Below are 18523 nucleotides of genomic sequence, written 5' to 3' on the forward strand. Positions count from 1 at the left end.
TTTAATTTTTCAATTACAGTTGACATACATTATTATATTAGTTTCAGGGTACACTCCAGTGACTAGACATTACATAACTTACTGAGTGATCATCCTGATAAATCTCATACCATACATACTTATTAGAATATTGTTAACTATATTCCCTATGCTGTAATTTATATCCCTTTGGCTATTCTGTAACAACAAATTGTACTTAATTCCTTCATCTTTTTCACCCATCCCTCCAACCCTCGTCCTATATGGGAACCATCAAAATGTTCTTTGTATCAATGAGTTTGTTTCTGTTCTGCTATTCATTTGTTTTTTAGATTCAATTGTTGATACATATGTATTTTTGCCATTTTATTGTTCCTAGTTTTATCTCTTTCTTCTTAAAGAAGACCCATTAACATTTCATATAATACTGGTTTGGTGGTGATGAACTCCTTTAAGCTTTTTCTTGTCTGGGAAGCTCCTTATCTGTCCTTCAATTCTAAATGATAGCTTTGCTGGGTAACGTAACCTTGGTTGTAGGTCCTGGCTTTTTATTACTTTGAATATTTCTTGCCAATCCCTTCTGGCCTGCAAAGTTTCTGTTGACAAATCCACTGACAGTCTCATGGGAACTCCCTTGTACATAACTAACTGCTTTTCTCTTGCTGCTTTTAAGATTCTGGCTGTCTTTAACTTTGGGCATTTTGATTATGATGTGTCTTGGCATAGGCCTCTTTGGGTTCACCTTGTTTGAGACTCTGTATTTCCTGGACTTGTGGTTTTCTTCACTAAGTTAGGAAAGTTTTCTATCATTATTTTTTCAAATAGGTTTTTAATTTCTTGATCTCTCTCTTCTCTTTCCGGTACCCCCATGATGTGCATGTTGGAATGCTTGAAGTTGTCCCAGAGGCTCCTTACACTATCCTGACTTTTTTTGGATTGTTTTCCCTTTTTGGTATTTACATTGTGTGTTTTTTGCTTCCTTATAATCCAAATCACTGATTTCATTCCCAGCTTCATCTACTCTACTGTTGATTCTCTGTAAATTATTCTTCAGTTAGTGTATCCTACATTTCTGATTGGTCTTTTTTTAATTCTGTTTAGTTTATCACTAAGTTCATTGAGCATGATTATAACCAGTGTTTTGAACTCTAGCATCTAGTAGATTGCTTGTTTCCATTTTGTTTTTTTTTTTTCTTCTTTTTCTGGAGTTTTGTTCTTTCATTTGGGACATGTTTCTTTGTCTCCCCATATTGCAGCTTTTCTTTATTTTTTTTTCTATGTATTAGGTAGAGTTGCTACATTTCCCAGAATGGCTTAATGTAGTAGGTATTTCTGTAAGGTCCAACAGCACAACCTACCTGGTCATCCAAGCTGGGCCCTCAAGACGCATCCCCTCTGTAAGCTGTATACAACCTCCTCTTGTAGTTGAGCCTTAATTTCTGTTGGCATGTCATTTGGAAGGGGTGGATTTCCCCCCAGGCTGATAAGCAGGAAGGACTGGCTGCAACAACCAACCTCCAAACACCATGGAGTATCAGCTGTGCAGGGGCCCACCCCATAGGGCAGGACTTACTTCAGCAGGGCTCTAATGCCCATGAGTTGGCCCCTTGAGTGTATCAGTTGTGGAGGTTGTTGAGTGATGCGTCAATGTGGTCTGAAGCTGTTTACTGGGTGTGCTGGTTCTGGGGCCTCCCAGTAGGTGCAGGTCAAGGCCAGACACAGCCTATGTTCTGTCCAGAACCATCCAGCATTAGCTACAAAGTGATCTGCAGATGGCTACTACTTGTGCTGGGCTCGGAGGTGCCCAGGTGAGGCCAAGCTGTGAACCAAGGTCAGCTGCTGCTAGTGCTGGGTCTGGAGCCACTAAGTGAGAGGTATGGGTCACACTAAGGCCAGATACTGATTATTTGAGAGATTTTAGGAAAATCTGAAGCATGAGCCAAGACAGGCTATTCATATGGAAAAGACACTGGAAATAGCTTGGGTGGGCCTAAATGTTGGGTGGGGCAGAGTCTTAGGGAATCACTAGGGTGGGGCAAACAGTTTGAGCCAGGATGATGGAGTCTCAGATATGGTGCTGGTCTGCTGTCTTCTGGCTCTGTTGGGGGAGAATTCATCAAAAGAACAATGGCCTCTGCCAGCACTTCTGTCAGAGAGAAAGCTGCTCCCCCCACCCCAGCTCGTACCCCGATGCCAGACAATTCAGTTCTTTCATCTATGTCTCTGGTGTATTTTGAGCTAGTGCTCCTGTGCCAGAGCTCAGAAGGAGTGAGTCTGAGTAATTCTGTGTATGGGCCCTTTAAGAGAAACTGCCCGGATTCCAGCAACCCTCTGGTCTCCCTCAACCTTAATCCCATCTGGTTTTTACATCCATCGATTATGCGAACTTCTCTTTCTGGCAGTGGAAACCTGGGCTGAGGGGCCTGGTGTGGCACTAGGACTCCTCCTCAGAAGGGACCTCCACAGCTGAGCTATACCTCCAGATTTTTATCTGCCACATGTGGGTGTGGCACCAGATCATCCAAGTCTCTTTATTCCCTACCAGTCTTGATGGGGCTTCTTCTTTAATTCCCTAGTTGTGGGACATCCATTCAGTCAGATTTCAAGCAGTTATGAATGATGGTGTTCTGTAGTTTCATTGTAATTTTGACGTGGTTGTGGGAGGAGGTGAGTGCCATGTTTACCTATGCTAACATCTTGGCCAGAAGTCATTCTATTATTTTGATAAAGTAAATATTCACCCCAAAGTAAAGAATATATATAACAGCTAATTTACTAAAATAAAAAAATATATAGCAAGTAAAACTTCTTACAAAAGAAATAAAATGATAAAATAATTGTAAATAAAATATAAAATTACTGTAATACATACAAACATATCAGTAGTAACACAAATGTGTTAAATAGGGCTAAAATCCCCTATTAAAAAATGGAGATTGGGTATCAAAACAAAACTCAGATATACCAGGGTTGGCAAAATTAGGTTTACAGTTGTGAAAATGTGAGTTTATTCTTGTATTATCATTTATTAATTCTTGTATTATTTATTTGTATTACAACTGTAAATCTACTTTTTCCCACCCTTGTATGCTCTTTACATGGGCCAGCTCTAATATAAAATAAATAAAAATACGGAGAAATAATAGCATGGAAAAGATAAACTAGGTAAGGATGTATGGCAATACTAAAATTAGAAAACTAGCATTTAAGTTAAGGAACATAAAACAGAACCAAGAAAGATATATTTTTAAAATTTTTAAAATGTATGTATTTATTTATGTTTATTATATTTTTATTGTTGTTCAAGTACAGTTGTCTCCATTTTCGCTCCACCACACCCATCACTGTCTCCCACCCTCAAACCCACACACCTTGGCTTTGTCTGTGTGTCCTCCATACATGCTACTTGATGGCCCCACTCCTATTATCCCCCATTATCCCTCTCCCCCCTCCTCTCTGGCTGCTGTTAGTTTGTTCCTCATTGCAATGTCTCTGGCTGTGTTTTGCTTGCTTATTTGTTTTGTTGACTAGTTTCCACTTATAGGTGAGATCATATGGTATTTGTCCATCATCACCTGGCTTATTTCACTTAGCATAATGCTCTGCAGTACCATCCATGCTGTCACAATGGTAGGAGCTCCTTCTTTCTTTCTGTTGCATAATATTCCATTGTGTAAATATACTATAGATTTTTAATCCACTCATTTACTGATGGGCACCTATGTTGCTTCCAGCACTTGGCTATTGTAAATTGTGCTGCTCTCAACATTGGGGTGCAAAGGTTCTTTTGAATTCGTGTTTCAGGATTCTTAGGGTATAATCCCAGCAGTGGATTGCTGGATCAAAAGGCAGTTCCATTTTTAGTTTTCTGAGGAAATTCCATACTGTTTTCCACAGTGGCTGCACCAGTCTGCATTCCCACCAACAGTGCACTAGGGTTCCCTTTTCTCCATAGCCTCTCCAACACTTGTTTGTTGATTCATTTATGATGACCAGTCTCAGCCGTGTGAAGTGGTATCTCGTTGTGGTTTTTTTTTTTTTATATATTTATTGATTATGCTATTACAGTTGTCCCATTCCACCCCCCCACTCCACTCCATCTTGCCCACCCCCCTCCCTCCCACATTCCCCCGCTATAGTTTATGTCCATAGGTCATACTTATAAGTTCTTTGGCTTCTACATTTCCTACACTATTTTTACCCTCCCCCTGTCTATTTTCCACCTATCATCTATGCTACTTATTCTCTGTACCTTTCCCCACCTCTGCCCCTCCCACTCCCTTAATGACAACCCTCATGTTCTAGTTGTTTGTCTAGTTTGCTCTCGTTTTTGTTTTATGTGTGGCCGTTAATAACTGTGAGTTTGCTGTCATTTTTACTGTTCCTATTTTTGATCTTCTTTTTCTTAGGTAACTCCCTTTAACATTTCATATAATAAGGGCTTGGTGATGATGAAGTTCTTTAACTTGACCTTATCTGAGAAGCACTTTATCTTCCCTTCCATTCTAAGTGATAGCTTTGCTGGATAGAGTAATCTTGGATGTAGGTCCTTGCGTTTAATCTTGGGTAATGTAATTATGATGTGCCTTGGCGTGTTCCTCCTTGGGTCCAGCTTCTTTGGGACTCTCTGAGCTTCCTGGACTTCCCAGAAGTCTATTTCCTTTGCCAGATCGGGGAAGTTCTCCTTCATTATTTGTTCAAATAAGTTTTCAATTTTTGTTCTTCCTCTTCTCCTTCTGGCACCCCTATAATTCGGATGTTGGAACGTTTCAAGGCGTCCGGGACGTTCCTAAGCCTCTCCTCATTTTTCCAAGTTCTTGTTTCTTCATTCTTTTCTGGTTGGATGTTTGTTTCTTCCTTCTGGTCCACACCATTGATTTGAGTCCCAGTTTCCTTCTCATCACTATTGGTTCCCTGTACATTTTCCTTTGTTTCTCTTAGCATAGGCTTCATTTTTTCATCTGGTTTTCGAATAGATTCAACCAAGTCTGTGAGCATATTGAAAACCAGTGCTTTGAACTGTGCATCCGATAGGTTGGCTATCTCTTCCTTGCTTAGTTGTATTTTTTCTGGAGCTTTGAAGTGTTCTGTCATTTGGGCCTTTTTTTTTTTTTTTTTTTTTTTTTTTGTCTTGGCGCATCTGTTACTTTAAGGGGCGGAGCCTTAAGTGTTCACCGGGGGCGGGGTAATGCTGGTCGCTGCGCTGTGACGCTATACATTGGGGAGGGGCCGAGTGGGAGCAATGGCGCCCGCCTCACTCTCCTCCGGCTTTCAATCTTTCACTCCGCTACCCACAATCAAACTGGGCCACTCTGGTGCTAGTTCCCAAGTAAGTGGGCCTGTGCACACTCTAGGCCCCTGTGGGTCTCTCCAACAACCTCTCCTGTGAGGCTGGGAGTCTCTCCTGCTGCCGCCCCAACCCCCACGGGGGTTTTCAATCAGAGGTTTGAGGCTTTATTTCCCTGAGCTGGAGCCCTGGGTTACGCGATCTGCTTCGCTCCCTGACGTTCGTCCGGTTTATCTGTGGGCGAATGTGGTGCTGCAGGGTGCTACCCGCTGCTCTGCCTGCCCTGTTCTCCGCCACTCTGAGTCCGGCCCTCTGGGTTTATCTGTGCAAATGTGGGGCCGCAGGGTCTGCTAGTGCTCAGACTGCCTGCGCCATTTGTCCCACACTCCGCCAGTCTCAGTCCCGCCACAGCCACGTGAGTCCTCTCCACCCTGGTGCCCGTCTCCGCCCCTCCTACCAGTCTGGATGAATGTTTATTTTCTATTTCCTTGGTGTTGGTCCCCCTTTCTGTTTGATTCTCTGTCAGTTCTGGTTGTGCGAGGAGGCGCAGTGTGTCTACCTACGCTGCCATCTTGGTTCTCCTTGTTGTGGTTTTAATTTGCATCTCTCTGATGGCTAGTGATGATGAGTGTCTTTTCAGATGTCTCTGGGTCCTCTGTATGTCCTTCTTGGAGAAGTGTCTGTTCAAGTCCTTTGCCCATTTTTTAATTGGGTTGTTTGTCTTCCTGGAGTGCAGTCATGTGAGTTCTTTATATATTTTGGAGATCAAACCCTTGTCTGAGGTCTCATTTGCAAATATGTTTTCCCATATGGTTGGTTGTCTTTTCCTTTTAGTGTTATTTTCTTTAGCCATGCAGAAGCTTTTTATTTTGATGAGGTCCCATTTGTTTATTCTTTCCTTTATATCTCTTGCTCTAGGGGACATATTGGTGAAAATACTGCTGCTTGGGATATCTGAGACTTTCCTGCCTATGTTCTCGTCTAGGACATTTATGGTGTCATGACTTATATTTAACTCTTTTATCCACCTTGAATTTATTTTTGTGTATGGCGTAAGTTGGTGATTGAGTTTCTTTTTTTTGCATGTAGCTGTCCAGATTTCCCAACATCATTTATTGAAGAGGCTATTTTTACTCCATTTTATGCTTCTGCCCCCTTTGTCAAATATTAATTGACCATAGAGACTTGGGTTTATTTCTGAGCTCTCTATTCTGTTCCATTGGTCTATGTGTCTGTTCTTACGCTAGTACCAGGCTGTTTTGATTACAGTAGCCTTGTAATACAGTTTTATATCAGGTACTGTGATCCCTCCTACTTTGTTCTTCTTTCTCAAAATTGCCACTGCTTTTTGGGGTCATTTATGGTTCCATATAAATTTTTGGAATGTTTGTTCTATATCTGTGAAATATGTCATAGGTACTTTAATAGGGATTGCATTGAATCTATAAATTGCCTTGGGTAATATGGACATTTTGATGATGTTGATTCTGCCAATCCATGAACACGGTATATGCTTCCATTTGTTTGTGTCTTCCTTAATTTCTTTCTTCAGTGTTGTGTAGTTTTCTGAGTACAGTTCTCTTACCTCCTTGGTTAGGTTTATTCCTAGGTAGTTTATTTTTCTTGTTGGTATATCAAATGGAATTTTTTCCTCATTTCTGATTCTGATCTTTCACTGTTGGTGTATAAAAATGCTTTTGCCCTGGCTGGTATAGCTCTGTGGATTGAGCATGGGCATGTGAACCAAAGGGCTGTGAGTTCAATTCCCAGTCAAGACACATGCCTGGGTTGAGGGCCATGTACCCAGATGGAGGTGCATGAGAGGCAACCACACATTGATGTTCCTCTCCCTCTCTTTCTCCTTTTCATTCCCCTCTCCCTAAAAATAAATAAATTCTTTAAAAAATTTAAAAAATAAAAATTCCTTTGATTTCTGAATATTGACTTTGAATCCTGCTGTTTTGCCAAATTCACTTATTAGGTCAAGTAGTTTTTTGGTGGAGTCCATAGGGTTTTCTATGTAAACTATCATGTTATCTGCAAACAGTGACAGTTTTATTTCCTCCTTTCCAATTTGGAGACCTTTTATTTCTCTTTCTTGTCTGATTGCTGTGGCTAGGACTTCCAATACTATGTTGAATAAAAGTAGTGAAAGTGGACACCCTTGTCTTATTACCTGATCTTAGTGGGAAAGCTTTTAGTTTCTGCCCATTGAGTATGATGTTGGCTGTATGTTTCTCATATATGGCCTTTATTATGTTGAGGAATGCTCCCTCTACTCCCACTTTGCTGCGAGTTTTTCTTATAAATGGGTGCTGTGCCTTATCAAATGCTTTTTCTGCATCTATTGGTATGATCATGTGATTGTTGTCTTTCCTTTTGTTTATGTGATATATTACGTTTATTGATTTGTGAATGTTGTACCACCCTTGCATCCCTGGGATGAATCCCACTTGATCATGGTGTATGATCTTTTTAATGTATTTCTGGATGCGGTTTGCCAATATTTTGTTGAGGATTTTAGCATCTATGTTCATCAGTGACATTGGCCTGTAGTTTTCTTTCTTTGTTGTGTCTTTATCTGGTTTTGAATTTAGGATGATGCTGGCTTTGTAAAAAGAGCGTGGGAGTCTTTCTTCTTCTTGGATTTTTTTGAATAATCTGAGAAGGATAGGGGTTAGCTCTTCCTTAAAAGTTTTGTAAAATTGTCCTGTGAAACCATCTGGTCCAGATCTTTGGATGCCGGAAGATTTTTGATGACTGCTTTGATTTTATCAGCTGTTATCAGTGTGTTCAGGCTTTCTGCTTCTTCATTCAGTTTTGGAAGATTATATTTTTCTAGAGATTTGTCCATTTCACCCAGGTTTTCAAATTTTTGGCATATAGTTCATAATAATTTCTTACAATTCTTTGTATTTCTGTGGTTTCAGTTGTAATTTCTCCTCTTTCATTTCTTATTTTTTTAATTTGGTTCTGCTTCCCAAGAAAGGTATTGTAATTGATAAAGGCTTCAACCCATGAGACAGATATATCATGAATCTTCAAACAACAAACAACATAACAAATAAAAACTAAAGTTGGGAACTATTCTAAAATGAAATGTAAAGAGAGTACTAATTATCAAAAGCATGGAATGCAGTAAAAAACTGTATTCAGAGAAAAAAATTATGCCCTTATATATACATTTACCAGGAAAAAATAATGTGTATAATTAAGGAAACTAAGAAGATAAATGATAGATAGATAGTTAGATAGATAGATAAAGGAGAAATAAACAGGAAATTTGTAGTACAGGAAACCCAAATGGCCAATAAAAATGTGAAAAGATGCTCAACTCTACAAGAAATTAAAGAATTCAAATTAGAGCCCTGGCTGGTGTGGCTCAGTGGACTGAGTGCTGGCCTGAGAACCAAAGGGTCGCTGGTTAGATTCCCAGTCTGGGCACATGCCTGGGTTGTGGGCCGAGTCCCCAGTAGCAGGTGCTTGAGAAGCAACCAAACATTGATGTTTCTCTCCCTCTCTTTCTCCCTCCCTTCCCCTCTCTGAAAATAAATAAATAACACCTTTTTTTAAAAAAAAGAATTCAAATTAATGCAGCAATGAGATACCACTTTTCACCCACCAGATTGGCAGTATTTAAATAGTATTGATGTCTAGCTGTCGAGGATATGGGAAATTATATTTTCATACACAACTGGCAGAAGTACAAATTATTACTTCATTTGGGAACATAGGTCTGGCTATCCTTTAAAAATAAAAATACAAATACTGTGACTTAGAAATTCCAGTTTGAGGTCAGTGGACTTGAAGATGTATCAATAGAAATTATGTAATCTACAGAAGAAAAGGAGAAAGAAAAAATATGATCAAACATTAAGGTATGTGGGACAATCCCAAAAGATCCAACATACATGTAAATGTAGGCCCAGGAAAGGAGACAGAGGACAGAGTAAAAAATATTTGAAGAAGTAAGGACGACAACTTTTCCAAATTTGTTGAAAAACATTAATTTATAGACCCAAGAATATCAGTGAACCTCAAATAGATTAAATATGAAGAAAATCACAGACAGAGAAAAATGACATATAGGGGAATCTATGGAATCTAGACATAGCTTGAATAGGCCAATAAAATGATATTTTGAAAGTGCTAAAAGGAAAAAACCCTCTCCATCCAGAATTCTATGTCCAGTGAAATTATCCTTCAAATGTGAAGACAAAAAGACACTTCCAAATAAAATAAAACTAAGAGAATTCATGTCTAGCATACTTCCACTGTAAGGAATGTTAAAGAGAATTTTAGGCTGAAGGGAAATGATCTGAATGGAAGTGATGCCAGAGAGAAATCTGGATCTCCAGGAAGGCGTGAAATGCATTGACAATGGTAAATAGCTGGATAAATGTCAAGGAATGCTTTTCGTCATAATTTTCTAAGACTACATATGTATGTTTAACTTTAAAGCAAAAAATATAGCATTTTCTTCTGGGTACTATAAATCACATAGATATAATACATCTAGAAATTATAGTATAAAGGATGGTATGTGACAAATATGCCTACATGGTACATTACTCAGGGAAAGCACCAGCATAATTTTAGTTATTATTGAGACTGTGACTTCATCTGTACCTATAGGTAAGTAAGAAGTATAAAATTCAGGATGTACTTACCTTTTGGCAATCTCCCTGAGTGCAAAGGACTGACATCAGTGATTCCATGAGGGAAGATGTTATATGGTCGGCTTGCTTGATTCTTAAATATAATCTGAAAGTATAAATGAACTATAAGATCAAGTCTTGTCCATGTCTCCTTTATAGTAGTTCCTGAAAACCCTTCCCCCCACACATGGACAAAACCAAGGGGGAGGGTGAAAGCAAGGCAGGGAGGTGAGTTTGGCTGGGGTGGGGGGGAATGGTGGGGGGAAAATGCAGACAACTGTAATTGAACAACAATAAAGTAATTTAAAAAAAAGATCAAGTCTTAACAACTAGGATCAAGAAGAAAAATGTGGCCTAGCTCTGGAAAACAAAAGCTTCTTACTGTTGTTCAAGTACAACAATAAAAAAAAATGTGAAAAAAAAAAGAAATGGAAAGGGGCCTTTACTGAGAAACCTAAGTAGCTGTCTGAGCAATCTTGTGAAAAGAATAAATAATGTGAGCTTTATCTATACTCAAACTGCTGTAATGTAGATGCAAAGAAGCTTTTGGGTTTGTTTTTTTTTTTTTGAACTGTGCTCTTAATAAGAGTACGTTTTAAATAAAAGTAAAGTATAAAATACACTTAAGAAAAAGAACTTTGTTTAGTCTTAGGCTCCTGCTGATGTTAGTAACATGTTCTCCCAGCTCCTAGAATGTTTGTGTCAGAATACAGAAATTTTAAAATCAACCTTTTTGAGGTATAAATCACAAAATAAAACATACAGTGGAGAGGGAAACAATGATTCAGGTAGTAAAATATTCACTGAATGAGCAAGCATGACCAGAAGGACAGTTGATTACAGCATTAAGCAAGTCATCATCATCTGATTGCATGAGGTTTAAAAGAGAGGAGGGGTGGAAAGCATTAACACAGACACAGCGGTTGAGAACCCTGAGGACATTATCCCAGACTCTAGATATGAGGATTAAAAATGAACTTCCACTTGAATTCTTGTCTTAAAACCCACTCATTTGGTAAAACCCAGTAAACAGCCTATTTCTTACCTACACCTAAGCAGAACAATGGTGTCGAAAAAACATCACACAGCTCTGCAACTACCTTCTGCATTAATGCATAGCCCACGGGCAGAGAACAATGTGGTGAAGTCCAGGGGGTGGGGTGGGTGGAGTGGGGCAAAAAGGGACATCTGTAATAGTGTCAATAATAAAAAATTATGATCATCAATCTCAAATGGGCACTCAACCTACGTAGCCATCCTATTATGTTTTCTTAGAAGTTCACCTTCTCACTTACTTAGTTGACTATTTGCTTCCTGATTCTCATTCTCAGTTGTTTCTTTTTTCATTGAGAAGAGAAGCATTGAGAATAGACATTCCTCATCTTCCTACCATCAAATCTACCCACCTCTACCCAGGCCATATTCTCTCCTGTTAAAATCAGCTCCTATCTAATGCCAACATCTCTTCTTTTGTATTAGTACACAATAAGGTTGTAGCATCTTCCATTGAAAAAAATTCCTATTGGAATAGAACAGAAAGCCCAGAAATAGACTCATGCATATATAGACTCAAGCTGATCTTTGACGAAGAAGACCATAAAAAGGAGTAATAATTATGTATTGTGCCAGTTGGGTTACTGGAAATATCAGGGGGAACATTTTGTAAAGTATATACTGAACACTTGAAAGTAATAAAAAATTATATTGACTGTGGCCTTGGCTGGTGTGGCTCAGTGGATTGAGCACTGGCCTGCAAACCAAAGGGTTGCCAGTTTGTATCCCTGTCAGGGCACATGCCTGGGCTGCAGGCCAGGTCCCCAGATGGAGGCACGTGAGAGGCAACGACACATTGATGTTTCTCTACCTCTTTTTCTCCCCCTGTTCTCTAAAAATAAATAAATAAAATCTTTTAAAAATATTGACTGTAAACTATTTTCCTTTTAAAAATTTTAAAAAGGAAAAAAGACAAGAAAAAAGAGAAAAGAGTGTGAGAATGGGTCGAAATGGTGAAGGGAGTAAGAAGTTACAAAATAGTCACAGGGAAGTAAAGTACAGCATAGGGAATATAGGCAATAATATTGTGATAACTATATAGTGCCAGATGGGTATTAAAATTATCAGGGAGAACACTTTGTAAAGTATATGATTGTGTAACCACTATGCTGTACACCTGAAAAAATATATAATATTCAAAAAATTAAAAAAGAAAATGAAGCAAAAATAGTCTTTTTTTAACAAATGGCTCTGGAACAACTAAACATCCACATGCAAAGAAAAAATCTAGTTACAGACCTTATATCATTCATAAAATTAATCCCAAATGGATCAAAGACCTATATAATTTTTTTGGAATTCTTTTGTATGTAAGATTTGTCTCTACTCCCCATCTATTTATTTATTCAATCATTTATTTATTTCACTACAGACTCAGGGATATTTATTTTATACTTTGGGGTATAATCTGATACTTATTTATTTTATGCTCAAATTCTTCCAGCTGAGACATTAGAAGTTCTTTAAGTTGTCTCCTCTATGACTTTGACATTGTCCCATCATTTTTCTCCTAAGAACACTTGCTAGGATTTCTAGTAAAATATTAAATAAAGTTAGTGTTACCTGTAAATGGTGTCTTGTCCTGATCTTAGAAGAATTTCCGAGTTTCACCACCATGTATGGTGGTGACTATAGGTATTCTGCAGATCTTTATCAGGATAAGGACATCCTTTGCAATCCCCATTTCTTATGAGTTTTAATTATGAATGGATGTTGAATTTTGATAAATGTTTTGCTGAAACTATTGAGATTAACAGATGATATTTTGCCCTTTTATGTGTTAATATAGTAGATTACTATATTTCATTTTCTTTTTTAAGTATATCTTATTGATTATGCTATTACAGTTTTCCCAATTTTTTCTCCTCTTTATCCCCCCTCCACTCTGTATCCCCCCACCCTCCAGCATTCCCCCATCCCCTTAGTTCATGTCCATGGGTTGTACATATAAGTTCTTTGGTTTTTCTGTTTTCTATACCATTCTTAACCTCTCCGTGTCTATTTTATGCCTACCAATTATGCTTCTTATTCCCTGTACCTTTACCCCTCCATTCTTCCCTTCCCACTCCCCACTGAAAACCCTCCATGTGATCTCCATTTCTCTGGTTCTATTCCCGCTCTAGTTGTTTGCTTAGTTTTTGTTTTTGTTTTTTAGGTTCAGTTGTTGATAGTTATGAATTTGTTGTCATTTTACTTTTCATAGTTTTTTTCCCCTTTTTTTTAAAAAAGATTTTACTTATTTATTTTTAGAGAGAGGGGAAGGGAGGGAGAAAGAGAGGGAAAGAAACATCAATGTGTGGTTGCCTCTCGCACGCCCCCTATTGGAGACCTGGCCTGCAAACCAGGCATGTGCCCTGACTGGGAACTGAACTGGTGACTCTTTGGTTCGTAGGCTGGCACTCAATCCATTGAGCCACATCAGCCAGAGCCTGTTCATACTTTTTTATTCTTTTCTATTTCTTAGGTAAGTCCCTTTAACATTTCATATAATAAGGGTTTGGCAATGATGAACTCCTTTAACTTGACCTTATCTGGGAAACACTTTATCTGCCCTTCCATTCTAAATGATAGCTTGCTGGATAGAATAATCTTGGTTGTAGGTCCTTGCTTTTCATCATTTTGAATGCTTCTTGTCTGCAATGTTTCTTTTGAGAAATCAGCTGATAGTCTTTTAAAAAAATTTTAGTGTATTTAAATTATTTTATTTTATTTTATTTTTTATTTTTGTTCAAGCACAATGGGTACTCCTTTGTAGGTAACTGCTTTTCTCTTGCTACTTTTAAGATTCCCTCTTTATCTTTAAATTTTGGCATTTTAATTATGATATGTCTTGGTGTGGTCCTCTTTGGGTCCAACTTGTTTGGGACTCTCTGAGCTTCCTGGACTTGTATGTCTATTTCCTTTGCCAAATTAGGGAAGGGTTTTTTTTTTCATTATTTTTCCAAATAAGTTTTCAATTTATTGCTCTTCCTCTTCTTCTGTCGTCCCTATGATTTGGATGTTGGTACATTTAAAGTTGTCCCAGAAGTTCCTAAGCCTATCCTCACCTTTTTTGAATTCTTTTTTCTTTCTGCTGTTCTGATTGAATGCCTTTTCCTTCCTTGTGTTCCAAATCATCAGTTTGATTCTCAACTTCCTCTTCTCCACTTTTGGTTCCAAGTTGATTTTTCTTTACTTCACTTAGTGTAATCTTCACTTCTTCCCTTGTGTTTTTGCTGTACTCAGTGAGTTCCTTGAGCATTCTGATCACCAGTGTTTTGAACTCTGCATCTGATAGGTTGGTTATTTCTGTTTCGTGTAGTTCTTTTGTTTTTTTTCTTTCCTGTTCTTTCATTTGGGCCATATTTCTTTGTCTCCTCAATTCCGTAGCCTCTCTGTGTTTATTTCTGTGTATTAGGTAGAGCTTCTGCCCTGTAAGAGGCACCTGTAATTGTGTGGGGTGGAGCCTGAGGTAATCACCATGGTGGTTCAACCTGCTTCACTGCTTTTTGGCTCTGTGAGGGAGGGGGAGGGCTTGGAGAGAAGACAATGCTGCTGTCTGTTTTCTAGAGGTTTGCCTGTTATTCATCCCATTTCCAGTCACACTGCCCACTTCCCATATGTGACTGGCATCCTTCCAAATGTTGCCCTGGTGGTGAATCCCAGAGTGGGTGGGATTGCATTCTAAGTTGGTGCAGGCCCTTAAATGAACTCTCCTGAAACCCGGCAGTTTCTTCCACTACACCAACCCCACCCCCACTGGTTTTTACAGCCATAATATATGGGGATTTATCTTCCTGGCACTGGAACCCTGGGCTGTGCAATCTGGCCTGGGACTGGGATCTCTCACTTCCAAGGTATTCCTCCTGATTTTCATCCAACACACATGAATGTGGGACTGCCTCTGGCTTGTGCCACCTCTCCATGCCACACTGTGTCTCTGTGCCTCTCTGTCCATCTCTGTGACTCCATCCCTCCTACCTGTCTGGATGAATGTGGCTTCTTTAAATCCTTGGTTGTTGGACTTCCATACAGTTCAAGTTTCTGACAGTTCAGGTTATTCGTTTTGAGAAATAGTTGTAATTCTCTCTGTGGTTGTGTGAGAAGGTTAAGCATGTTTACCTATGACTCCATTTTGAGAAGCCTCTATTTATTCTTTTTGATGTTACATTAAATAAAATTGTTTTCTTAATTTCATTTGCAGAGTATTCATTGATAAGAATATACAGAAATATATAGAAATAAAACTTAATTTTTAATATTGATTTTGTATATCACAATTTGTTAAACTTGTTTATTAGTCCTAACAGCTTTTTAGTAGGACTTTCTACATATAAGATCATGTTATCTGCAAATAAAGACAGTATTATTTCCTCCTTTCCAATTAAAATGCCTCTAATTCCTTTTCTTTTTTGACTCATTTCATTGGCTTCTAATACAATATTAAATAAAATGGTAAGAGTGGATATCTTAGCTCGTTCCCAATCTCAAAGAGAAAATTTTCAGTTTTTTATCATATTATAAATTTTTCTTTGACATTCTTCATCACTTAAAGACCTTGACTCCTGTTGCTAGTTCACTGAGAGTGTTTCCATCATGAATGGGTAGTGAATTTTGTCAAGTCCCTTTATCCACCTATTTATTATATGATTATGTGCTTTTTGTCTTTTATTGAATTATGATATATTTAATTAATTTTCATATATTGAACCACCCTTGCATTCCTGGGATAAATCCCACTTGATCATTGTATAATCTTTTAAAAATGTTGCTAGATTTGGGTTACTAATGTGTTGTAGAGAATTTTTTATCTATATTCACAAGGGGTATTAGACTCCAGTTTCCTTTAAAAGTTTTGAGATTTTTTGTGGTGTAAGGTATCGTTTATCCTTGAAAATGTTTCATGTACACTTGAAAAGAATGTGTATTCTATTGGAGTTGTGTCAACTTTCTATAGATGGCTGTTATGCTTAGTTGTTTTTTTAAATATATTTTATTGATTATGCTATTACAGTTTTCCAATTTTCCCCCCTTTATTCCCCTCCACCCTACATACCCCCTCCCACCATTTTTCCCCCAATTTATATCAAGTCCATGGGTCATACATATAAGTTCTTTAGCTTCTACATTTCCTATACTACTCTTAACCTCCCCCTATTTTCTACCTACCATTTATGCTACTTATTCTCTGTACCTTTCCCCCTCTCTTCCTGTCCCACACCCCCACTGATAACCCTCCATGTGATCTCCATTTCTGTGATTCTGTTCCTGTTCTAGTTGTTTGCTTAGTTTTGGGGTTTTTTGGGATTTTTTTAGGTTCAGTTGTCAATAGCTGTGAGTTGTCATTTTACTGTTCATATTTTTTATCTTCATCTTCTTAAATAAGTTGCTTTAACATTTCATAGAATAAGGGTGGGTGATGATGAACTACTTTAACTTAACCTTATCTGAGAAGCACTTTGTTGGCCGTTCCATTCTAAATGATAGCTTTGCTGGATACAGTAATCTTGGATGTAGGTCCTTGCCTTTCATGACTTCAAATACTTCTTTTTTTTTTTTTTTTTTGTTATTCAATTACAGTTGTATGCCTTTTCTCCCCATCCCTCCACCCCACCCCAGACTTCGAATACTTCTTTTCAGCCCCTTCTTGCCTGCAAGGATTCTTTTGAGAAGTCAGCTGACAGTCTTATGGAAACTCCTTTGTAGGTAATTGTTTCCTTTTCTCTTGCTACTTTTAATATTCTCTGTTTATCTTTAATCTTGGGTAACTTAATGATGATGTGCCTTGGTGTGTGCTTCCTTGGGTCCAGCTTGTTTGGGACTCTCTGAGCTTCCTGGACTTCCTAGAAGTCTATTTCCTTTGCCAGATTAGGGAAGTTCTCCTTCATTATTTGTTCAAATAAGTTTTCCATTTCTTGCTCTTGCTCGTCTCCTGGCCCCCCTATGCTTCAGATGTAACGATTAAGGTTGTCCCGGATGTTCCTAAGCCTCTCCTCATTTTTTTGAATTCTTGTTTCTTCATTCTGTTCTGGTTGAATGATTCTTTCTTCCTTCTGCTCCAAATCATTGATTTGAGTCCCAATTTCCTTCCCATCACTGTTGGTGCCCTGTACATTTTCCTTTATTTCACTTTTCATAGCGTTCATTTCCCCCTCTAATTTGTGACCATATTCAACCATTTCTGTGAGATTTGTGATTACGAGTGTTTTGAACTGTGCATCTGATAGGTTGGGTATCTCTTCATCACTTAGTTGTATTTTTTCTGGAGCTTTGATCAGTTCTTTTATTTGGGCCATTTGTGTGTTTGTGTGTGTGTGTGTGTCGGTCCACCTGTTGGGCCTGTTAAGGGGTGGAGCCTTAGGTTTTCACCAGGGTGGGGCAACCTATGTAGCTGCGTTGTGGAGCTGTATGTGGGGGAGGGGTCCGAGAGGGAACAACGCTGCTTGCTCTGCTCTCTGCCAGTTTTCAGTCACTTCTCCGGCTGCCCACAAGCAAATTGGGCTCTTCTGGTGCTGATTTGCTTGTGGGTGGGTTTCTGTTCATTCTAGGACCCCATGGGTCTCTCCAGCAAACTCTCCTGTGAGGATTGGAGTTTCTCCTGTTGCCTCAACCCTCACAGATTTTCTCAGCCAGAGGTTTTGAGGCTTTATTTCCCTGCACTGGAACCCTGGGTTGCATGGTCTGTCTCACTCCCCAGTTGTTCATCCTGGTTTATCTGCACGTGAATGTGGGACTTCCCTGTCTGCCAGCCACTGCCTTACCATGAGTCTTCCCTGCCCAGTTGCCCATCTCTACCCCTCCTACTGGTCTGGATGAATGTTTCTTCTTTAACTCCTTGGTTGTCGGATTTCCATACAGTTTGATTTTCTGTCAGTTCTGGCTGTTTTTTGTTTTTAAATTTGCTGTTGTCCTTCTTTTGGTTGTGCAAGGAAGCACAGTGTGTCTCCCTATGCCTACATCTTGGGTGGCACTCAGTTGTTTAAAAAAACAGCCATTTGGTGATAACTTTGGAGCTGAGTGATGGGTTCAAAGTAGTTTATTTTACCGTTCTGTTTACTTCTGGATATGTTTGAAAATTTCTACATAAAGTGTAAAGAATAATCCTCAAATTCTTACATTAAAATAAAAACTCAATAGGATTCAGCAAGGTGTGCAGAGGGTAACTTACATGAAGCAACAAATGAGGTAGATCTGTATTCTTTATGTGAAATGATATCCAAAATATATTGTTAAATTTTTAAAAGTCAAAGTACAGAACAATTTCTATGCTGTTCCTGTTTTGTGTAAAATATATATACATACACTTGTATATTTATATACTATTTCTGGATGAGAATATATAAACTGACTGCTATGATTGCTTGTCAGACTACAGAATTGGAAGTCTGAGAGAGTGGATAATTTGATTTTCATTGTATGCTCTTTTTTTGCCTTTTGAATTATTCTTAGTGGCTAATTCAAAAATAAGTAAATAAAATTTATGAAGAAAAAATGTATAAGAATAGCTCATTAAAATTTTGAAGAAGTACAATGATGAAAGACTTGTCCTAAAAATATGAAGACATAT

At 38.4% G+C, this 18523-nt stretch overlaps 1 protein-coding gene across 3 annotated transcripts in view; it reads right to left on the reverse strand.

The window, feature by feature from the left end:
- The window catches only part of F8 (coagulation factor VIII), a 202747-nt gene that overhangs the window by 93946 nt on the left and 90278 nt on the right, over positions 1–18523 (reverse strand). For all 3 annotated transcript variants that reach the window (XM_053917164.1, XM_053917165.1, XM_024564370.3), the window contains one exon: positions 9937–10030. In XM_053917164.1, coding sequence (XP_053773139.1) covers positions 9937–10030 — 94 coding nt within the window. The remainder of the gene's footprint in view (positions 1–9936; positions 10031–18523) is intronic.

The sequence above is a fragment of the Desmodus rotundus genome, chromosome X (genome assembly GCF_022682495.2).
Source record: "Desmodus rotundus isolate HL8 chromosome X, HLdesRot8A.1, whole genome shotgun sequence".
Lineage (NCBI taxonomy): Eukaryota > Metazoa > Chordata > Mammalia > Chiroptera > Phyllostomidae > Desmodus > Desmodus rotundus.